The sequence below is a fragment of the Chrysemys picta genome, chromosome 9, assembly GCF_011386835.1.
Source record: "Chrysemys picta bellii isolate R12L10 chromosome 9, ASM1138683v2, whole genome shotgun sequence".
Classification (NCBI taxonomy): Eukaryota; Metazoa; Chordata; order Testudines; family Emydidae; genus Chrysemys; species Chrysemys picta.
Genome location: NC_088799.1, coordinates 75048984 through 75071035, shown reverse-complemented (window position 1 = coordinate 75071035; position 22052 = coordinate 75048984). Strand labels below are relative to the sequence as shown.

General features: G+C 44.4%; 1 protein-coding gene across 1 annotated transcript in view; it reads right to left on the bottom strand.

The window, feature by feature from the left end:
* The window catches only part of CHM (CHM Rab escort protein), a 64041-nt gene extending 63895 nt beyond the window's left edge, over positions 1 to 146 (bottom strand). Inside the window, exon 1 of the mRNA XM_065556494.1 lies at positions 10 to 146. Within this exon, the coding sequence (XP_065412566.1) occupies positions 10 to 58 (49 nt within the window). The 5' untranslated portion in view covers positions 59 to 146. The remainder of the gene's footprint in view (positions 1 to 9) is intronic.
* Positions 147 to 22052: the final 21906 nt, after the last annotated feature.

The window sequence follows — 22052 nt, the reverse complement described above, 5'->3', positions numbered from 1 at the left end:
CTCTCATACCGGTTCCTATCACCACCACATCAAACTCCGAGGGCAAATTGTCCGCCATCTTGGGAGGGGAGCGATCATATGACCTACGCTGGCGGAAATAAACCTGCAATTCAAGGCGGGCGGCTGGCGGAAGCTGCTGCGGCCGCCACTACTGCTTGGTGCGCCTTGCATTATGGGGAGTGTAGTTCTCGCGGAGGGACGAGTCCTTTAAAGGGACGCTGGCGATTCAACGATCGGGTCTTGGCTGGCGGATATGCAGCTGCTGGACAGAGCAGGACAGCGGAGGCAGAGCTCTGACTGTCTGCTGTGTGCCCGGAGCACTTAGGGCATGGTCAGCCTCATGCTCCTCCTGCACCTACTGTATCCTGATTCCTGACAGGTCTATAGCATGGCTATAGGGGGTAGGGGCCCCCCAGCATCAGCGCCATTCGAAACCGGAGACCTGCCCCTGCTGGGTCCAGCCCTGCACGCCTCAGAATCCGGAAGACGAGCGTATTGCTGCCCGCGTCTTTCAGAGACTGTCACCAAAATGCGAGGGTCTGTGTGGCTCTTATGTTGCTGCTCTATCCATAATCTAACCGTCCCCTCATTGCTGCTTTCACTCAGACACTTCCCTCAACTGTTTGTCCTTTTGGGGGAAAGAAAAACAATTAATCTACAGTGGGAAGTAAAAACCTATACAATTCTATCCCTGAAAATAGCTGGTCTCCTCTGTCCACCCTACATTCCCCTCTGTGGCTCCTGATCTACAGTGACTCTGGAAACCACCCAAGTCATACAGTTACAGACAGTACTATCTATCCCATGGAATATTCTGCCTGCATTTAAATCATCCCATTACATTTAGTTATATGCTACTTCAATATCTTAAATATTTGTTGATTATCATCATTCTTCCATTCTTTCACATGGCTTAGCCAGGGACACAGATTTCCTCTAGCTCCATACAATTGTTATTCTGTGAATTTTCTCCAAGATGGCAATATCTTTCTGGTAATGAGATGCCCAGAACTGAATGCAGTATTACGGAGGGAAACCCTTACTTCCTCACTTCATGATTTTATACTTATGCATATGCAGCCCAAAACTGCATCAGCCTTTTTTGCTACCATCTTGTATGTAATTTTATTTGAGGCCTAATTTGTTGTCCAGTGTCACTCCTATAGAGACTCTCTTTCAGCATTACTGATTTCTAGCTTTCGCCCTCTTTATGTGTTTTGGATTATTTTTCCAAGATGTATCTCATTTTGTTATTTTCTTCCTATGTTGTATCCAGTCTCTTTAGGTCCATTTGTATTATTTCTTTTTCCTTACTGGTTTTGCATCTCCTCCTAATTTAGTATCAATCGCAAATGTCATTAGTGTGCTGTTTAATCCCTTCTCTAGATCACCTACGAAGATACTAAATAAATTGGACAAATCAATGATCCCTAGAGCTAGTTCAATAATGGAAAAATAATGACTATTTTTGAATGCTATGGCTTCAGATCAGATTGCGTGTACTCAAGCCCTTTAGCATTCATACATTTGTGAACTTTTGAAAATGGTCAGTATGAATCAATAATATACACAAATTCAACATAAAATTCATGTACTTATTTGCAAACACATATTCTAAGTACAATTAATGTATTTTACACATTAAAATACTTGGGTGACCAATTCTGAAGTTTGAGTATTAAATAACAGCACCGGATAATTCACAAAAAACTCTATACACTGATGTTTGTTTGTTTTTGATACCAAGTCTGTGTTGGGATTCCCTCTGAGAACTCTTTCCACTCGACTTCCCAAAAACTCAGTTTGACTCCAGATTTCATCACCCAGATATCTTTAGTTGGCATACAGCAAAGCCACGCTGAGTTGATCAGGTACAGGGCATATCACAAATCCAGTTACACAGAAAACCTCTTCCTTTATATACATTTACACACCACCTTACACTTATTGTACATTGCATCATATGTTTTGGCATGGCTTGGTTATTTTGTAGGAACTTATCTCTGTACAGTGTGCTCTATCCATGTGCTGTTCATGCATAATCTGACCTCTAATTTACATTTAGGTTTGTTTCCTAATACCAGGATGTTTCTGCTGATCTTAGCTAGCCATCTTGACCCCAGAAGACTGCCTGGTACGACAACTTAACCTTCCTTTCACTTTCCCAATCATGCCCACTATGAAATTGGCAAGTTACTTATGTCAAGTTATTTATGTCAAGCCAGGCCTACAATTTGTGAATGCTTAAAAAAAGGTAACAATTCACTGAATTATATATTCTGTTAATACAATTTGACTAGCAGAATATCATTCAATTCTTTCCAACTCACCTCTCTCTAGTTTAATACTTTGCATTTATCATATATCATAATTTGATACATTTGTTTATGATCCTTTGGCCAGTTTCAAATTGATGTGACAGTGTTCATATCCAGCTGATTTTATTTAATGCCGAGAATAAGATTTCATGGACCACTCTGCTGAATGCTTAGTTAAATTACAAATATGCTATTTCTTTGGTACAACTTAACCTTATCGTCTAATTTAGAAATTCTGTCAAAAAAGTTGTCAAATTTGTTTGGTGAGAGGTGTTCTTTAAAACTAATGCTCCATTTCTTATACTATAAAGTTTAGGGCTAAATTATGATACTCTTACTCAACATATCTTGCAATATTTAATGATTTTTCTCATTATGTTTATTTCATTATTTTATTAATGACAAAATATATTTCATAAAGTCTACCTTAATTTTAATTGTTCACACTTATTTCATTTATTTTGCTTGTTGAAGATAGATTTTAAAAGGGAGCTTAGACTCTCAACCATTTTTTAATAATTAATTTAATTCCTTTCCACATTTATTAACAAGCAAACTTTACTTCCAGTACTGGTATTACTTTGTTCTCTGTCATATTTAAAACTCCCTTCTTAGTTTCCTTAACCCCTTCAGCTAGCATTTACTCCTTTCTTTCTGTCATCATCTCGTCCCTGAAAATATTAGCAGACTCTTAGCACACATTTGATTTCCTCCCTTCTTTTCCAGGGAGATCTAGGTAAAAGAGTGGTGAAACAATAGAAAAGGGGGCCAGTGTACTACAAGGGTCCCACTGTTGCTACTTCAGGATGATGCACAAGGAATGACAGGAGATATAAACAAAAACCTTAAGTAGATACAGCTATAGTGATTAAGGGTGGGATCCCCAAAGAGACTTAGGAGTTGCCATGCTGAGTGCCTAATTTTTGTGTGTCTTGGAAAATCACAGGAACAACACTGTGAATGATCCACAAATCAGGCAAGGAGCCTATACAATGAACTGGAAGAGATGGGCAGCTAAGAATGTAATCCACAAAAGCCAGTATGCTAGGCGGCGAGCCACCTAAGCTAGCCAATAGGAGATGCAGATAACAGGGGTGTGTGCTAAGCCCCGCCCCTCTCTCAGAAATAGGCAGCTAAGGCCTGGTCTACACTACGAGTTTAGGTCGACTTTAGCAGCGTTACATCGAATTAAGCCTGGACACGTCCACACGACGAAGCCCTTTTTTTCGACTTAAAGGGCCCTTTAAACCAGTTTCTTTACTCCATCTCCGACGAGGGGATTAGCACTAAAATCGGCCTTGGCGGGTCGGATTTGGGGTAGTGTGGATGGAATTCGACATTATTGGCCTCCGGGAGCTATCCCACAGTGCTTCACTGTGACCACTCTGGACAGCACTCTCAACTCAGATGCACTGACCAGGTAGACAGGAAAAGCCCTGCGAACTTTTGAATTTCATTTCCTGTTTGCCCAGCGTGGAGAGCACAGGTGACCACGCAGAGCTCATCAGCACAGGTAACCATGATGGAGTCCCAGGATCGCAAAAGAGCTCCATCATGGACCGAACAGGAGGTACGGGATCTGATCACCATATGGGGAGACGAATCAGTGCGAGCTGAACTCCGTAGCAGTAAACGAAATGGCAAAATATTAGAAAAGGTCTCAAAGGCCATGAAGGACAGAGGCCATAACAGGGACGCACAGCAGTGCCGTGTGAAAATTAAGGAGCTAAGGCAAGCCTACCACAAAGCCAGAGAAGCAAACAGAAGGTCCAGGGCAGAGCCGCAAACATGCTACTTCTACGTAGAGCTGCATGCAATGCTAGGGGGTGCAGCCACCACTACCCAACAGTGTGCTTTGACTCCGTCAATGGAGAAACACGCAACAGGGAAGTGGGTTCGGGGTACGAGGAAGATGATGATGAAGACAATGAAGAGAGCTCACAGCAAGGAAGCAGAGAAACCGGTTTCCCCAACAGCCAGGATATGTTTATCACCCTGGACCTGGAACCAGTAACCCCCGAACTCACCCAAGGCGTGCTCCCAGACCCTGAGGGCACACAAGGGATCTCTGGAGAGTGTACCTTTGTAAATATTACACATGGTTTAAAAGCAAGCGTGTTTAATGATTAATGATTAATTTGCCCTGGCAATCGCGGCCAGTACAGCTACTGGAAAAGTCTGTTAACGTGTATGGGGATGGAGCGGAAATCCTCCAGGGACATCTCCAGAAAGCTCTCCTTCATGTACTCCCAAAGCCTTTGCAAAAGGTTTCTGGGGAGGGCTGCCTTATCCCGTCCGCCATGTTAGGACACTTTACCACGCCAGGCCAGTAGCACGTAGTCTGGAATCATTGCATAACAAAGCATGGCAGCGTATGGTCCCGGTGTTTGCTGGCATGCAGAGAACATCCATTCCTTATCTCTCTTTGTTATCCTCAGGAGAGTGATCTCATTCACGGTCACCTGGTTGAAATTGGGTGATTTTATTAAGGGGACATTCAGAGGTGCCCGTTCCTGCTCGGCTGAACAGAAATGTTCCCAGCTGTTAGCCACGTGGTGGGGGGGAGGGGTGAAGTGATCATCCCAGAGAATTGGGTGTGTGGGGAGGGGGGTAGTTGGGTTTGTGCTGCATCTTAACCCGGAAACCCCAGCCCCTTCTTTTACATTGCAAACCCATTTTAAATGGCCAACCCAATGGGTGTTTGGTATGGGAAATGAGGGCGCTGCTGTTTGAAACCATTCCCACATGTTATGAAGGTTAAAAAAGCCAAAAGACTGTGGCTTACCATGGCTGCCTGCAAGCTGAATTCTGTTGCCTGGCACTGCATGAGTGATCTCTCACACCAAACCGGCACGCCCTCAATATAAGAGGAAAAATGCGACCTTGTAACGAAAGCACATGTGCTGTGTAATGTGAACAGCAAAACTTAACCTGAAAGAGTGTACCCATTGTTCTCTAAAATGTGTCTTTTTTAACCACCTCTCCCTTCTCCTCCACCAGCTGCAAATGTTTCTCCTTCGCAGAGGCTAGCGAAGATTAGAAGGAGAAAACGGCGGACTCGGGATGATATGTTCAGGGAGCTCCAGATGTCCTTCCACGCTGAAAGAGCACAGCAGAATGCGTGGAGGCAGTCAATGTCAGAGTGCAAAAAAGCACAATATGAACGAGAGGAGAAGTGGCGGGCTGAATCGCGGGCTGAAGAGAGCAAGTGGCTGGCTGAAGATGATAGGTGGTGTCAGCTTGCAGACAGAAGGCAAGAGTCGATGCTCCGGCTTCTGGAGCATCAAACTGATATGCTCCAGCGTATCATTGAGCTGCAGGAAAGGCAGCAAGAGCAGAGACCACGGTTACAGCCCCCTGTGTAACCAACAGCCCTCCTCCCCAAGTCTCATTGCCTCCTCACCCAGACGCACAAGAACACGGTGGGGGGGCCTCCGGCCACCCAGTAACTCCACCCCAGATGATTGCCTGAGCATCAGAAGGCTGGCCTTCAATAAGAGTTAAAGTTTTAAACTGCAGTGTGTGGCATTAAGGGGTAGGCTGGGTCCCCAAGGATCACGATAGGCATTTCAACATCCCCAACGGTTATTTTCTGGTCCGGGAAGAAAGTCCCTTCCTCCAGCTTTCGAAACAGACCAGAGTTCCTGAAGATGCGAGCATCATGTACCTTTCCCGGCCATCCCACGTTGATGTTGGTGAAACATCCCTTGTGATCCACCAGGGCTTGCAGCAGCATTGAAAAGTATCTCTTGCGGTTTATGTACTCGGTGGCTTGGTGCTCCGGTGACAAGATAGGGATATGGGTTCCGCCTATCGCCCCACCACAGTTTGGGAATCCCATTGCAGCAAAGCCATCCACTATGACCTGCACGTTTCCCAGAGTCACCACCCTTGATATCAGCAGGTCTTTGATTGCCCTGGCAACTTGGATCACAGCAGCCCCCACAGTAGATTTGCCCACTCCAAATTGATTCCCGACTGACTGGTAGCTGTCTGGCATTGCAAGCTTCCACAGGGCTATTGCCACTCACTTCTCAACTGTGAAGGCTGCTCTCATCCTGGTATTCTGGCGCTTCAGGGCATCAGAAAGCAAGTCACAAAGTTCCATGAAAGTGCCCTTACGCATGCGAAAGTTTCGTAGCCACTGGGAATCGTCCCACACCTGCAGCACGATGCGGTCCCACCAGTCTGTGCTTGTTTCCTGGACCCAGAATCGGCGTTCCACGCCATGAACCTGCCCCAGTAACACCATGATTTACACATTGCTGGAGCCTGTACTTTGTGAGAAGTCTATGTCCATGTCAATTTCCTCATCACTCTCGTCGCCGCGCTGCAATCGCCTCCTCAGCTGGTCCTGGTTTTGCTTTGGCATGTCCTGGCTCTGCATATACTCCAGGACAATGCACGTGGTGTTCATAGTGCTCATAATTGCCGCAGTGATCTGAGTGGGCTCCATGATCCCAGTGCTATGGCGTCTGGTCTGAAAAAAGGCGCGAAACTAGTGTCTGACGGAGGGAGGGAGGGGCGACTGACGACATGGCATACAGGTACAGGGAATTAAAATCAACAAAGGTGGCTGTGCATCAGGGAGAAACACAAACAACTGTCACACAGAATGGCCCCCCCAAAGATTGAATCAAAACCCTGGGTTTAGCAGGCCGTTGATTTCACGGAGGGAGGGGGAAGCAAATGAATACAGAACAAATCTGGTCCATCTATTTTTTACATCTTAAGCTGGCAGCAGACGGTGCAGCATGACTGATAGCCATTGGCATCTTCTGGGTGCTTGGCAGAAAATGATGTACTACGACTGATAGCCATCATCGTCAAGAATCAGATGCCCAGAGTGGAAAATTTGGTTCAGTATTTCTTAGAGGAATTTGCTGAAGAACTTTCCCGGGTGCCTCTGATTGAACTCACTGAGGAACATGACGATTACGGATATCAATCGTAATACACCATCCACTGCCAAAAGATAAGGAGCTGCTGCTGTGTAGCAATGCAGCTCCACGTCTGCCAGCACCCAGATAGCCTATGACGGCTACCAGTCATACTGCACCGTCTACTGCCAAAAGGCAATTAGCTGCCGCTGTGTAGCAATACAGTACCACGTCTGCCGGCACCCAGATGACATATGGTGACGCTGAGCTGAGCTGAGCTGAGCGGGCTCCATGCTTGCCGTGGTATGTTGTCTGCACAGGTAACCCCGGTAAAAAGGCACGAATCTATTGTCTGCCGTTGCTCTGATGGATGGGGAGGGGCCTGACAACATGTACCCAGAATCCCCCGTGACACTGTTTTTGCATCATCAGGCATTGGGATCTCAACCCAGAATTCCAATGGGCGGCGGAGACTGCGGGAACTGTGGGATGGCTATCCACAGTGCAACGCTCCAGAAGTCGACGCTAGCCTCGGTACTGTGGATGCGGTCCGCCGACTTAATGAACTTAGAGCATTTTATGTGGGGACACACACAATCGACTGTATAAAACCCATATCTATAAAACCAGCTTCTATAAATTCAACCTAATTTCGTAGTGTAGACATACCCTAAGTCTGGGCTGCAAAGAGGCACCTATCTTTCCTGAGTGATGCACAAATAGGAACCCAGTGCCTGAAGTCAGGCAGCTTAGGCATCTAAGCCACTTCCTACAGGAATGAGTTAGGTGCCTGAGTCGCACCATACAAAATGTCTGGCGAACTAACAGGTAGTTATGGTGGCAGCCACCTTATTACTTTTAGCCCAGTGGTTAGCGCACTTGCCTGGGATGTGGGTGACCCAGGTTCAATTCCTCTCTCTCTACCAGAGCGGGAGAAAGAATTTAAACAGGGGTCTCCCATTTCTCAGGAGCAGGCTCTAACCACTGAACTATGGGATATTCTCTCAACCACTGCTGTTGAATCTGTTCTACTGTGCATAAATAAAGAGAGAGAGATTGGAGTAGGGGTACTGGACTTAGACACACCCAACACCTGGACTACAGAGTCTCTCTCTCTCTCTCTCTGGAGGTTAGGCACCTAAAGCATTCAGCAGCAGTTTTGTGGATCACAGTGGAGAATGGGACTTAGGCACCTAAACCCGAGTCTTAAGCGCCCAAGTAACTTTGTGGAACTTGGCCTCAGGGCCAGATATTCAAATTCTCAGCACCCATAATTGGAACCAGATTTTCAAAAGAGCTCAACATCCAGCAAATCCTATTGTAACACTTTTGGCAAGATTTTCAAAAGAGATTGGCATCAAATTTGCTGGACTCTTTTGAAAATCTAGTATTTATTATGGTGCCTAAATGAAAGATGAGCAATTTTGAAAACCCCAGCCTTAGTAATTTAAGCAAGATTACAAAGAGCTAGGAATACCTACCCGAAGTACAAAAGGATAACATTTAGACAGAGTTTCATTTTTTACTCTGCATTTATTGCCTTGTGAATGTTTAAACTAAATTCTTAATGTTATTTGAATGTGTGTGTGAATATATTCAAGTCTTAACACCTTAACTCGTAAGTAATAATAAACCAACCAGTAGCCTGTTAACACCTTATTACAAGTCCCTTGCTTACACAGAAAAAGAATGGAAAAAATAGTAGAAAACAACTAATGCAAACCAGAGACCACCTCAGTCCTAAAGTTCCACCAGACATGGTAAAATTCATACACAACGGAATCCTTGTTAATAGGACACACGCCAGAAAACTTAGGAAACACAGTGGAAAACTTCAAACAACATTAAAGACAAATATAAAATGTGTTCAGACATCGGGGCTTCTCAATAGGCTAAGAAACAAATAACAGATGAAGAAAATTAATAGTTATAATATTTAAGGCTAAACAAACAATGATGGATTCTAATGATATAAAAGTAGTAAGACCAAATCTTATGTGCCTTATAATTATCCTAGCAGCTGTTTTGCAAAAACTTGTTTACAGTTTTCCTATCCTGCAGTCCCTGTAGCCCTATCCTATTAACAAAGGCTCTTTTCTTTGTTTTTCACTCTCAACAGCAACTGTTCAGCCCCAAATACTTCACAATGTTGATCATCCCTGTCCTAAATGTTTTGAGATGAGGAAGAAATACCATCATATCATTGAGAATGTTATAATCTATAATGTAATATTTGATGAAATGTGACAGAAAGAGATTATAAATTCTCCTCTCAGACCCTTTTCTTGCTAAGAAAAGGAAGTGTGCATGAAAACGTTATTTCAAGTATTTAAACTTGAGAATATGTTTTATGATTTAATACCACTCTAAAAGTGCACAGGGGTAGAGTGATTTCCCTATCAATGTCTTCCTGTATCCAAAGTGCCCAACTATTTATCCCATCACAAAATGCTGTTGTTTGGTTCTCTGAGCTCCTGCTAGCTTCATTCATTAAGATGGCAATCAGTACAATCCTATTTCATGATGACAGTCATTATCCACTGGACCAGAAATTCTTCTTAGTACTAGTTTATTTGACAAAATGTTCATCTAGGATCCTTAACTGCTGGATTTGTCAAGCTCTGCAATGAAAAAATATTTCTCTGTACTGTTCAGTTTTAGTATTGGCAACGTAAAAACAAATAAAAGAGAAAAACAATATATAAATATGAATAATTTTATGGGAATGTCATGGACCTTTAGAAAATGTCTTACCATGTTTTTCTCTTTAGCTATTTAATTGCAATGTCATAGTAACAGAAAGCAGCATACCCAATTCTGCACGGATGAATAACCGCATTCAATAAAGAAGATTTAACAGAGTAAATCAAACACTGGATTAAACATTTTCTGCATAACAGACCACAAAATGGGCATTCATTTTACCAATAGATCCTCTGCATTAGAAAAAAATAGAAGTGCACACCAGCATAATTAAATTGCACATTCAGTGGCCTCATTGCAGAATTTCCCTATATTATATTGAACTAGGACCCAGTCAATTAGAATTGCCTAAACACATTCAAGAATGCACATTGACAAGATTAAAGGTAAAAACTGTACCTATTTACATTCAATAAATTAATTTGTTTTCTTTGTTTTGTTTTTTTATCAACAAGGTTTGAACTAATACATAACCCAGCACAGCATTTTAACAAATGATTCAAACCGCATCATTAAAATAATAAAAGTTCAGAAAGACATGCAAATCTGATGTTACGATTTCATGTTTAGTCTTCTGATGTTATTAGTCTTCCATTTTTACCAATTATTTTCCATATTTTTGTTAACTTTCAGCAAAATATGTTTTTTCCTTTATGCCTGATATTTGAGCTTTTTCATGTATTTACAGAATTTAACTTTTGACTTTAAAAATCTGCCTTTCACAGTAGTGTAAAATAGTTATACTTAGTTCTTAATCTTTGTCAAACCACTTTACAAACATATACTTATCCTTGCAACAGGTCTGTGAAATAATTAAGTATTTTTGTCTCCATTTCACAAATGGAAAAAACTGAAGCAAAACGTTTAAGTCACAAGCCTAGAACCACAGAAGTCATATCCATAAATTTTGCTTTTTAAATCCTTTTACGTTAACTATAGTCAAAAAGGATTTGAATACCCCCTTTCCATTTGGAAACTTTCCTTAATGTAGCCTCCCAATCTTTAATGTGTTTTATCCTTACAACTCTCCTTGGAGGTACTGTTATGCCCCATCTTAGGGTATATCTACACTACGAAATTAGGTCGATTTTATAGAAGTTGATTTTTAGAAATCGATTTTATACAGTCGATTGCGCATGTCCACACTAAGCGCATTAAGTTGGCGGAGTGCGTCCTCACTACCGTGGCTAGCATCGACTTACGGAGCAGTGCACTGTGGGTAGCTATCCCACAGTTCCCGCAGTCTCTGCTCCCCATTGGAATTCTGGGTTAAGCTCCCAATGCCTGATGGGACAAAAACATTGTTTGGGGTACATGTCGTTAGTCGACCCTCCCTCCGTGAAAGCAATGGCAGACAATCATTTCACGCCTTTTTTCCCATGCAGACGCCATACCACGGCAAGCATGCAGCCAGCTCAGCTCAGCTCACCAACACTGCCGCTGTTGTGTCCTGGGTGCTGCTGTCAGCAGACAGTGAAGTAGGACTGCTAACAGTTGTCATATACTGCTTCTGCTGCAACTCTGCTCTCCTGCTCTTGTCTCGATAGCGAATTTCTCCATGTTGGCTGTCAGGGGCTCCCGGCTACGTGTGTTCGTCTTCGGGAAATGTGCACGGTGCTAACCGTCGTCCTCCACCGCTTCCACTGCAACTCTGCTCTCCTGCTCTCCTGGTGCCATGAATCCAGCTCGCAGGATCTCTCGTCGTTCTGTATAAGTATCTATTCTCGTGGCATCTGTCACCATCCACCACTTCCACTGCAACTCTGCTCTCCTGTTCTCCTGCAGACACCATACCACGGCAAGCATGGAGCCCGCTCAGCTCACCACTGCTGTTATGAGAATTGTAAACACCTCGCGCATTATCTTGCAGTATGTGCAGAACCTGCAAAAGCAGGCGAGGAGGCGACGACAGTGTGATCACAATAGTGATGAGGACATGGACACAGACTTCTCTCAAATCATGGGCCCTGGCAATTTGGACATCATGGTGCTAATGGGGCAGGTTCATGCCATGCAACGTCGATTCTGGGACGGGGAAACAAGCACAGACTGGTGGGACCGCATAGTGTTGCAGGTCTGGGATGATTCCCAGTGGCTGCGGAACTTTCACATACGTAAGGGCATTTTCATGGAACTTTGTGACTTGCTTTCCCCTGCCGTGAAGCGCAAGAATACCAAGATGAGAGCAGCCCTCACAGTTGAGAAGTAAGTGGTAATAGTCCTCTGGAAGCTTGCAACGCCAGACAGCTACCAGTCAGTCGGGAATCAATTTGGAGTGGGCAAATCTACTTGGGAGCTGCTGTGATCCAAGTAGCCAATGCTGCTGCTATCAAGGGTAGTGACTCTGGGAAATGTGCAGGTCATAGTGGATGGCTTTGCTGCAACGGGGTTCTCTAACCGTGGTGGGGCGATAGACGGAATGCATATCCCTATCTTGGGACCGGACCACCTTGGTAGCCAGTACGTAAACCGCAAGGGGTACTTTTCAATGGTGCTGCAAGCACTGGTGGATCACAAGGGACGTTTCATCAACATCAACGTGGGATGGCCGGAAAAGGTGCATGACGCTCGCATCTTCAGGAACTCTGGTCTGTTTCAACAGCTGCAGGAAGGAACTTACTTCCCAGACCAGAAAATTATCGTTGGGGATGTTGAAATGCCTATAGTTATCCTTGGGGACCCAACCTACCCCTTAATTCCATGGCTCATGAAGCTATACACAGGCAGACTGGACAGTAGTAAGGAGCAGTTCAACTATAGGCTGAGCAAGTGCAGAATGGTGGCAGAATGTGCATTTGGACGTTTAAAAGCTCGCCGGCACAGTTTACTAACTAGGTTAAACCTCAGCGAAACCAATATTCCCATTGTTATTGCTGCTTGCTGTGTGCTCCACAATATCTGTGACAGTAAGGGGGAGACGTTTATGGTGGGGTGGGAGGTTGGGGCAAATTGCCTGGCAGCTGATTATGTGCAGTCAGACACCAGGGTGATTAGAAGAGCACCCTGGTATGGTGCCCAGCATGAATGCTGGGTGCCCTGCGCATCAGAGAAGTAAAAACCAGTTTCATGACTGGCCAGGCTACGGTGTGACAGTTCTGTTTGTTTCTCCTTGATGAAAACCCGCCCCTTGGTTGACTCTACTTCCCTGTAAGCCAACTGACCTCCCGCCTTCAATCACCGCTTTCAGAGGCAATAAAGTCATTATTGTTTCAAAATCATGTATTCTTTATTCATTCATCACACAAATAGGGGGAAAACTCGCCAGGTAGCCCGGGAGGGGTGGGTGAGGAGGGAAGCACCAGGTGGGGTGGTGGATGAGGGGAGGAGGGAAGGACGAGGCCACACTGCACTTCAAAACTTATTGAATGCCAGCCTTCTGTTGCTTGGGCAATCTTATGGGGTGGAGTGACTGGGTGCCCGTAGCCTCTCCCCCCCACGTTCTTGGGCATCTGGGTGAGGAGGATATGGAACTTGGGGAGGAGGGCAGGCGGTTATACAGGGGCTGCAGCGGCGGTCTGTGCTCCTGCTGCCTTTCCTGCAGCTCCATCAGATGCCTGAGCATGTCAGTTTGCTCCCCCATTAGCCTCAGCATTGCATCCTGCCTCCTCTCATTGTGCTCCTCCCTCCTCTCATTCCGTTCATTTAACGCTTTCCTGGACTCTGCCATTGTTTGCCTCCACACATTCTGCTGAGCTCTTTCAGTATGGGAGGACTGCATGAGCTCTGAGAACATGTCGTCGGCGCTAGCCTCTGGGACAGAGATGATAGGGGGAGCGTAGAAACATTTGTAGCTGCGGGAGGAAAAAAAGGGAGAGTAGTATTTAAAAAATACATTTTAGAGAACAAAGGGAAGACTATTTCACACTGAATCAATTACATAGCACATGTGCTTTTGGTACAAGGTCGCATTTTGCCTCTTATATTGAGTGCCTGCCGGTTTGGTGTGAGACATCACACACGCTCGGCTGGGCAACAGAATTCGGCTTGCAGGCAGCCATGGTTAGGCAAAGGGTTTTGGCTTCTTCAACCTTCATAACATATGGGAACGGTTTCAAACAGCAGCGCCCTCCTTTCCCATACCAAGCAAAGCCCATTGGGTTGGCCATTTAAAAGGAGGGGCTGCGGTTTTAGGGTGAATGTGCAGCACAATCTAACCCCCCCCACACCCAATTCTCTGGGATGATCACTTCAGACCCCCCTACTTCCCCCCACCACCTACGTGGCTAGTATCAGGGAAGATCCCTGTCAGCCAAACGTGAACAGCTCAGCATGAACGGGCCTCCCCCCACTGTGTGGCTAACAGCGGGGATGATTTCTTTTCAGCCAAAGGCAAACAGCCCAGCAGCCCAGCAGGGCACCTCTGAATGTCCCCTTAAACAAATTTTCTGTATTTCAACGAGATGACCATGAATTATATCACTCTCCTGAGGCTAACACAGAGAGATAAAGAACGGATGTTGCTTGAATGCCACCAAAGCCCGGACCCATTTGCTGCAATGTTTTGTTCTGCAATGATTCCAGACTACTTGCTACTGGCTTGACGTAGTAAAGTGTCCTACCACGGAGGATGGAATAAGGCTGCCCTCCCCAGAAACCTTCTGCAAAGGCTTTTAGAGTAGCTCCAGGAGAGCTTCATGGAGATGTCCCTGGAAGATTTCTGCTCCATCCCCAGACACGTTAACAGACTTTTCCAGTAGCTATACTGGCCACGAATGCATCCCAAGTCTTCAGGGGCAAATTAATCATTAAACATGCCTGCTTTTAAACCCTGTATTATATTTACAAAAGTACACTCACCAGAGGTGCCTTCTCTGGCTTCAAGGTCCGGGAGCCTGCTTTGGGAGGGTTGGGAGGGTATTGGCTCCAGGGTGATGAACAGTTCCTGGTTGCTGAGGAGATGGGATTCTCCGCTTGCCTGCTGTGCCCTATCCTCAACCTCCTCCTCCTCATCATCTTCCTCATCCACAAAATCCTCATCCCTGTTGTGTGAGACTCCCGCCTTGCAGGTGTCCACGGACAGTGGGGGATAGTGGTAATAGAATTGCATGCAGCTCATCATAGAAGCGGCATGTATGGGGATCTGATCCGGATCGACCGTTTGCATCCTTTGTTTTTTGGTAGGCTTGCCTCAGCTCCTTAACTTTCACGCGGCACTGGTGTGTGTCCCTGTTGTACCCTCTGTCCATCATGCCCTTGGAGATTTTGGCAAATATATTGGTATTTCGTCTTTTGTAATGGAGTTCTGCCTGGATGGATTCTTCTCCCCATACAGCAGTCAGATCCAGTACCTCCTGTTCGGTCCATGCTGGAGCTCTTTGGCGATTCTGGGGCTCCATGATCACCTGTGCTGATGACCTCTGCATGGTCACCTGTGCTGATCAGCTCACCACGCTGGCCAAACAGGAAATGAAATTCAAAAGTTCCCGGGGCTTTTCCTGTCTACCTGGCCAGTGCATCTGAGTTGAGAGTGCTGTCCAGAGCGGTCACAATGGAGCACTCAGGGATAGCTCCCGGAGGCCAATACCGTCGAATTGCGTCCACACTACCCCAAATTCAACCCAGCAAGGTCGATTTTAGCGCTAAACCCCTCACCGTGGAGGAGTACAGAAATCGATTTTAAGAGCCCTTTAAGTTGACAAAACAGGCTTGGTCATGTGGACAGGTGCAGGGTTAAATCGACCTAACTCTGCTAAATTAGACCTAAACTCGTAGTGCAGACCAGGGCTGAGAGTTGAGGAACTGAGGCACAGAAGGACTGATCCAGCTCCCATTGAAGGTAATGGGAGTCTTGCCATTTACTTTCATGGACCGGGACTTAAGTGACTTGCCCAAGGTCACAAAGGAAGTCTGTGGTGGTAAAAATAATTGTACCTGGATCTCCCAAGATCCCAGGCTTAAGGTTAGAGCACTAACTACTATCCCATCTTTCTTGCCTCTAGTTCGCCTGCACCTGATGACTGTCATAAAGACTCTTGTGCCCTAATCCAGCAAACAATTTGACCACGTTAAGTTTTATGCATGTGAGTAATCCCATTGACTTCATGTCTTGGCAAAAAGCCTTTCTGGTCATTGGTCAAAGTCAGAGGCGCTTCTATCCACTACATGCATTCCTGCATTGATTAAAAAATATTTTATTTACTTAAGAATTGTCATTCTAGAAAGTTTAGTTGATCGGCTAAAAGTCAATATTTCCCTATTTACTGATAGGTTTAAAAAAACAGCTGAAGGGGAAAATCAACCTCTTTTGTGACAGATGGGAAATTACTATGATGTCTCCTATGACTCAGTTAATTACACATTAACTGTGATACCATACCACATTCTAAATACTTAAAAAAGAATTCTTAAAAAGAATCCTACAAATTATGAAAACTTTGAAGCCAAAATCAAAAGTATTTTTAGACAAAATCCTCAAAGAACTTCTTTAAAAAATTCTGTTACACATTGAAAAGGTCTCAGAAATATCCCAGATGAATCATTCAACGCAAAAATAGTTACCCTTCCAAAAGAAGAAGAAGAAGAAAAAAAAAAGATGCAAATAATTGCAGTAATGCTCTTAAAGACATAATTAACTTTTTCTTAAAAAGAAAGAAGCAGATATGGAAAAAAATTTAAATTTCCTATCACAGACTGAGATAAATCAATGATGGAAGTGATTTCCCCATTAAGTTCTCTTTTATTTGACTGAGAGAACAAAGAAACCTTGAAACCATGAAAGGCGAAATAGTCAAGAATTAAGTTAAAATCCTTATTTTTAAAGCAAAAGAGTGGCTTAAACATATCAACTGCAAAGCTGCATCACCAGTGTAGAGCTTTGACCTGTATTTTTTAAGAAAAGTAAACTCTAATGCACTAGGCTTAGCACTAAGAAATCAATGGATGAAACATATTTTTTAAGAAGAGGATAGGTGATTCATGTTCCATTCTCTTATTAAGGCTCACATTCACCAATTAAAAATAGCACTTTACACTATTCAGGTATGAGATAAATTATGGGATTTTTTAGGGAGATGGGAAAATCTCAGAACAGAGCTAGATTGTGTTCAGTCGTCCCTATGTGAGCATGCAGGGCAAGGAATCTCTTTCCTCCATCCTTTCTATTAATCACATACAGTGCCGGTGCAACCAATTAGGCGACCTAGGTGGTCGCCTAGGACACTAGGATTTGGGGGGCATTTTCTTCAGCTGCGACCACAGCAGCTGGATCTTCGGCCGCCCCAGTCGCCACCGGCATTTAGGCAGAGGGAGCTGGGGTGGGAGGGCGCCGGGAGGGCCACCTGCAGCAAGTAAGGGGGAGGGCAGCATGCAGGGGAACTCCCCACCCCAGCTCACCTCTGCTCCCCCTCCTCCCCTGAGCACGCTGCCCCACTCTGCTTCTCTCCCTCCCAGGCTTACGGTGCCAAACAGCTGATTGGCGCCGCAAGCCTGGGAGGCGGGAGAAGTGGAGCAGCGACGGCGTGCTCGGGGAGGAGGCGGAGCAGAGGTGAGCTGGGGCGGGGAGCTGCCACATGGCTCCCCGGGCGGGGCGGGGGAGCTGCCACGGGGCGCCTCAGGGCGGGGGGGGGGAGCTGCCGCAGGGCTTGGGGAGGAGGCGGAGCAGAGGTGAGCTGGGGTGGGGAGCTGCCGCACGGCTCCCCAGGCGGGGGGGGAGCTGCCATGGGGGGCGCCTCAGGGCAGAAGGGGGTGGGAAGCTGCCGCAGGGCTCGGGGAGGGGGTGGAGCAGAGGTGAGCTGGGGTGGGGAGCTGCCGCATGGCTCCTCGGGTCGGGGGGGGGTGGAGAGCTGCCGCAGGGGGGGCGCCTCAGGGCGGAGGGGGGGAGCTGCTGTAGGGCTCGGGGAGGGGGGAGGGCGGAAGGTGGAAGTTTCGCCTAGGGTGCGATCACCAGCCCTGATCACATATGAGTCAATGTGTAAAGGATTCTGCAGAATTAGTGCCATAATCAATGCTACCCTATGCAAAGTGGGTACAGAGGGATGGGAAAAGGCAAACTATAGCATTGATCAATCTGCAGTAGACCAGAAAATCTGACAGGATATGGAGGGGAGAATACACTGTAACCTCTTTGAGGCTAGTATAGTGACTGGTTTCCTTGGAGTTCCAAGAGGCAGTGGCTTCCAGAACTCCTGCTGTAGGTGTGCACAGGGGAGGGGGAGGGACTTTGCACCACACCCAAAGCTTAGCAGTAGTTTATGTCACAGTGTAGTCCTTAATGTTTAAAAGAAAACCACTGAGAAACTGTAAATGATAACTATAAGGTGTTATAAAATAAAAGCTGCATTTTTAAAAAATGGGAAATTGGTGTCTCAGAGATGTGGGGGAGATTAATTTTAGATATTACAGAAAGTAAACTTTTCATAATGGACATAAGAGGCCCTGCTTTAGTTTTCTAGAACTATGATGGCATTGCATATTTTCTAAAATTAACAGTCCAGAAAATCATTCTGTGCCAATGTTTTATTCCTCTAAGAGACCATAGTGGAAAAGAGGAGTGGGAAAAAGAATTAAAATTCAATAGAGGTGATAGTTTACAGAAAGAGAAGAAAAGTGTGTAACAGAAGCCTCTCTGAATGCAAGACAGATCTCTCCAGTTCAAAATCATTTTTCTTTAAAAGACACTAAAGGTAAAAAATCATTAGGGCAGAAATTGGTGATGGAAGGACATTCACCAGTAACTGTAGTTACATGCAGAGTAACAACAAAATCTTTAGTTATATGTACCTATTGCCCCCCCTCACCTCCCAAAAAAAGTGTCACTGAAGAGCCAGCATTTCAGTAATGGTGTTGAGTACGACCTCCTTTCCTTGATACTGTTGTTCTCATTCCTGGTACTCAGTAGTTATCTGATGTTTATAACCAGGATCATATAGCAACTTAGCAAGCAAGGTCTCCAGAATCACCAACACCATATCCTGCAGTATTTGGGTTGATTAAAAGTCTCTCATCCAATTTTTGACCTAAACTCACCCTACTTAATTTGTGAATGATAGTACAACAGCAAAAATTGTGAAATCTGATATAATTACAGCACAGAATGACATGACTGCAAGCCACTGAAGATCACTGAATGAATTAGAAATGTCTTGACTCTGTACAATGCCTACCAAAATGGGTTCCTAATCCTGACTGGGGGTTGAAAAGACAATGCATACCAATATAAATTATTTTTAATGCATATTTTTTCAATTTATATGAGTGGGACAGCAAGTCTGGAAATACTTTTAACATTAAAATTTATAAGTCAGATCCGTAGCTTGTGTAAGTCAGCATAGCTCCATTTACAGCATCTCAGGACCTAGCACTACCGGTATATGCAGCCAAGAAATGAAAAATGCTGTGGGTCTTTTTGTTTAGCTTTAAGGAATTTTCAGACATATTAGAGCCTACTCACACCTGGGAAGGGTTGATAATTTCTGCCTATTGTAACGGGAGCTTGAGGGCTTCCCACTAAAACTGCATTATGTGCCTCTTGGAGGGTAAAGTTTGTTTGTTTGTTTGTTTTGCCATTTTAATAATAAATAATAATAACTTCCATTTTTTATAAATACCCCAGCTTTGATATTACCCCCACACCAGCATGGACTGGCCAACATACAGCACTCATGTCCAAGACCTATAACAAATTGCAAAGACCCAGAAAAAGAAAGACAAATGTAAAGGGCAGATGGCCATTCTCTGTGCAGTTCTGAATAGCCCAGATATAGACAAGTCATAGCATATAAAAGAGAAGCATACATATGTCCTCCAAAATTCCGCACCCCTATCTCCTCACCTTCATGGAGAGAATGCCAATGAAAAATAATCAGTCATTTATTTTGAAACTCAGGGATCACCATCAAAATGAATTCAACAAGACGTAGTTTCAGCTTTAGCATACATGGACAAGTAGGGTATTCACATACACGTTTTCTGAAACTTCCCACAGATCGAGACAATTTGGTCTACTGTAAGTGAAAGATCAGAGATTAACTCATTTTTTGATTAAAAAAACGGTATATTTTGTTCTGGGAGAAACTCAGTCACATACTAACATTTGCAAATCAAATATATTTATTTAGAATGTTAATAATAGCAGCAAGCAAATGCATCATCATGTTATGATTTATAATAAAAAATATGAGATCTGGAACATCACAGCTCAGATTAGAGAGTAGCAAAGACTGATTTGAACAACAATGATGTTCAGCTACTGAGCTATTTGTAACATGCTATGTACAAAAATTGTATACCGACTGCTCATGATAGAACAATATTGCACCATTGGCCTGATCTAAAGCCCTGTGAAGTCAGTGGAAAGATTTCCATTTATTTTGATGGACATTGGACAAGGCCCTATATGTCTGTGTATAATAATTTTACACTAATTTCTTTGTTTTATGCAGAACAAAAGTGCACCAATTGCACCTTAATTTGTATCTGAACATAATAACACAACTAAAACCAGCATAACTTCCTGCATTTTACATATCTATATTTATCCATATGCTAACCTGTAAATAGCCCAGTAAAACACAAATTATTAAAAAGAAGGAAAAACAAAAGAAAAAGAACAAAGAGATACTGTCAGGTGAAAAGTCATATATTAAAAACAAATCACCTTACCTGAGTTACTCTTATCTTAATTATTAAGATAGTGAGAATTTTAAAACTCTAATATACTTTTCATAATTTATGCTAATTGTTTGTTTTTTTCACTGTATTCACAATGATTGATGAAACTGGATGATCCATTGTTATACAGGCTTTCCACCATAAATCTTTCTTTAATATAAAAAGATTTTATTGATACTAAATATTCCATTCCTTCCTGTGCAGATGAATGCAAAAGGAATGGAACTGATCTTCACACCTTACTGACCTAATAACACAAAACTTTGCCACTGGGTCTTCTGCAAATAGACTTTATTTTAATTCTTCCCTCTAGTCTGTGCAGCAACACACTTCACTCAAGATGGCCTATAACTCATAAAGCTTTGAAAGCTACATGCCCATTCTGAAAGTTCATCCAGCTCTGAACTGGTTTATTTCCCACGTGAACTTTTCAATACTTTCACAAGCTTTAGGCCAGACAGCTTTTTAAGTGTTATCATCCAAAAATCATTGGTCACACACATGGTCTCTTGATTGCCTACACTTATGTCCATCTGTTTAGATGACATCAGTTCACTGTACAAGTTGATTGAATCCCTACCAAAGACACCATACAATGGAAGGTTAAAATGGTCTGTATAACACAGCAAATGCCATCTCTCCTTTTACTGCAGGGAAACATTTGCATCACATGCAATGGATCACAGCTGTTCACACTCAGGCACATTTACAAATCAACAAAAGACACTCTCTTGCCTTCCTCATTTTTAATCTGCATCACTGCTGTTTTCATTAGAAAGTATATGTATGATAGTAGCCACAGCTAGAACTAGAACTGTGCAAATATTGTCTAAAGTTGAAAGACCTTGCTGCAGCTTATGGAAAAAACAAAGACTTCTTTGACTAAGCCAATTTGCGGGCCCCCGGAAAAGTGGATGACCTGAACCCTCCCATTTTTAAAAGTGATGGCGCCATGGCCTCTTGGCCCCCGCCCCCTGTCCCAGTACCCCTGAGCTGAAGCCCTGAGCCTGGGCACTCTCTTTCCAAGCCCCAGCAGAAGCCGCAGGGCTGACATTCCAAGGCTGGGTGCTTCCCCTTCCCGTGGAGCAGAGGAGCTAGGTGGTGTTGGGGGAGCAGAGAGGCAGGTTAGAGGTGGAGGCAGAAGTCTGATGGGTGTAAGGGTGGGCAGAAGGACTGTGTGCACTCCAGGGGAAGGTCCTGAAGGGAGAATTATGAGTTGGGGAGGAAGCAGAGGCAGAAGGCATGTTGCGGGGTAACAAATAGGGGAGATGGGGGAGTTAGGGATAGGGCAGGAGGGGCGATTATGAGTCCAGAAGGCCAGGGCAAAAGGAGAGAGTTAACAGGCAAGGGATAAGGGGGGCAGTTAGAGGTAGGGGAGGAGAAAGGGGTAGAAGGCATGGGGTAACAGGTAAGGGATATGGAGACCCTTAGGGGTAAGGGCAGAGGCAGGGGCAGAAGGCATGGGGTAATAGGTAAGGGAGGAGGGGCAGTTAGGGGTAGGAGAGGATGTAGGGCACAAGGCAAAGGGTAAGTGCAGAAGGAA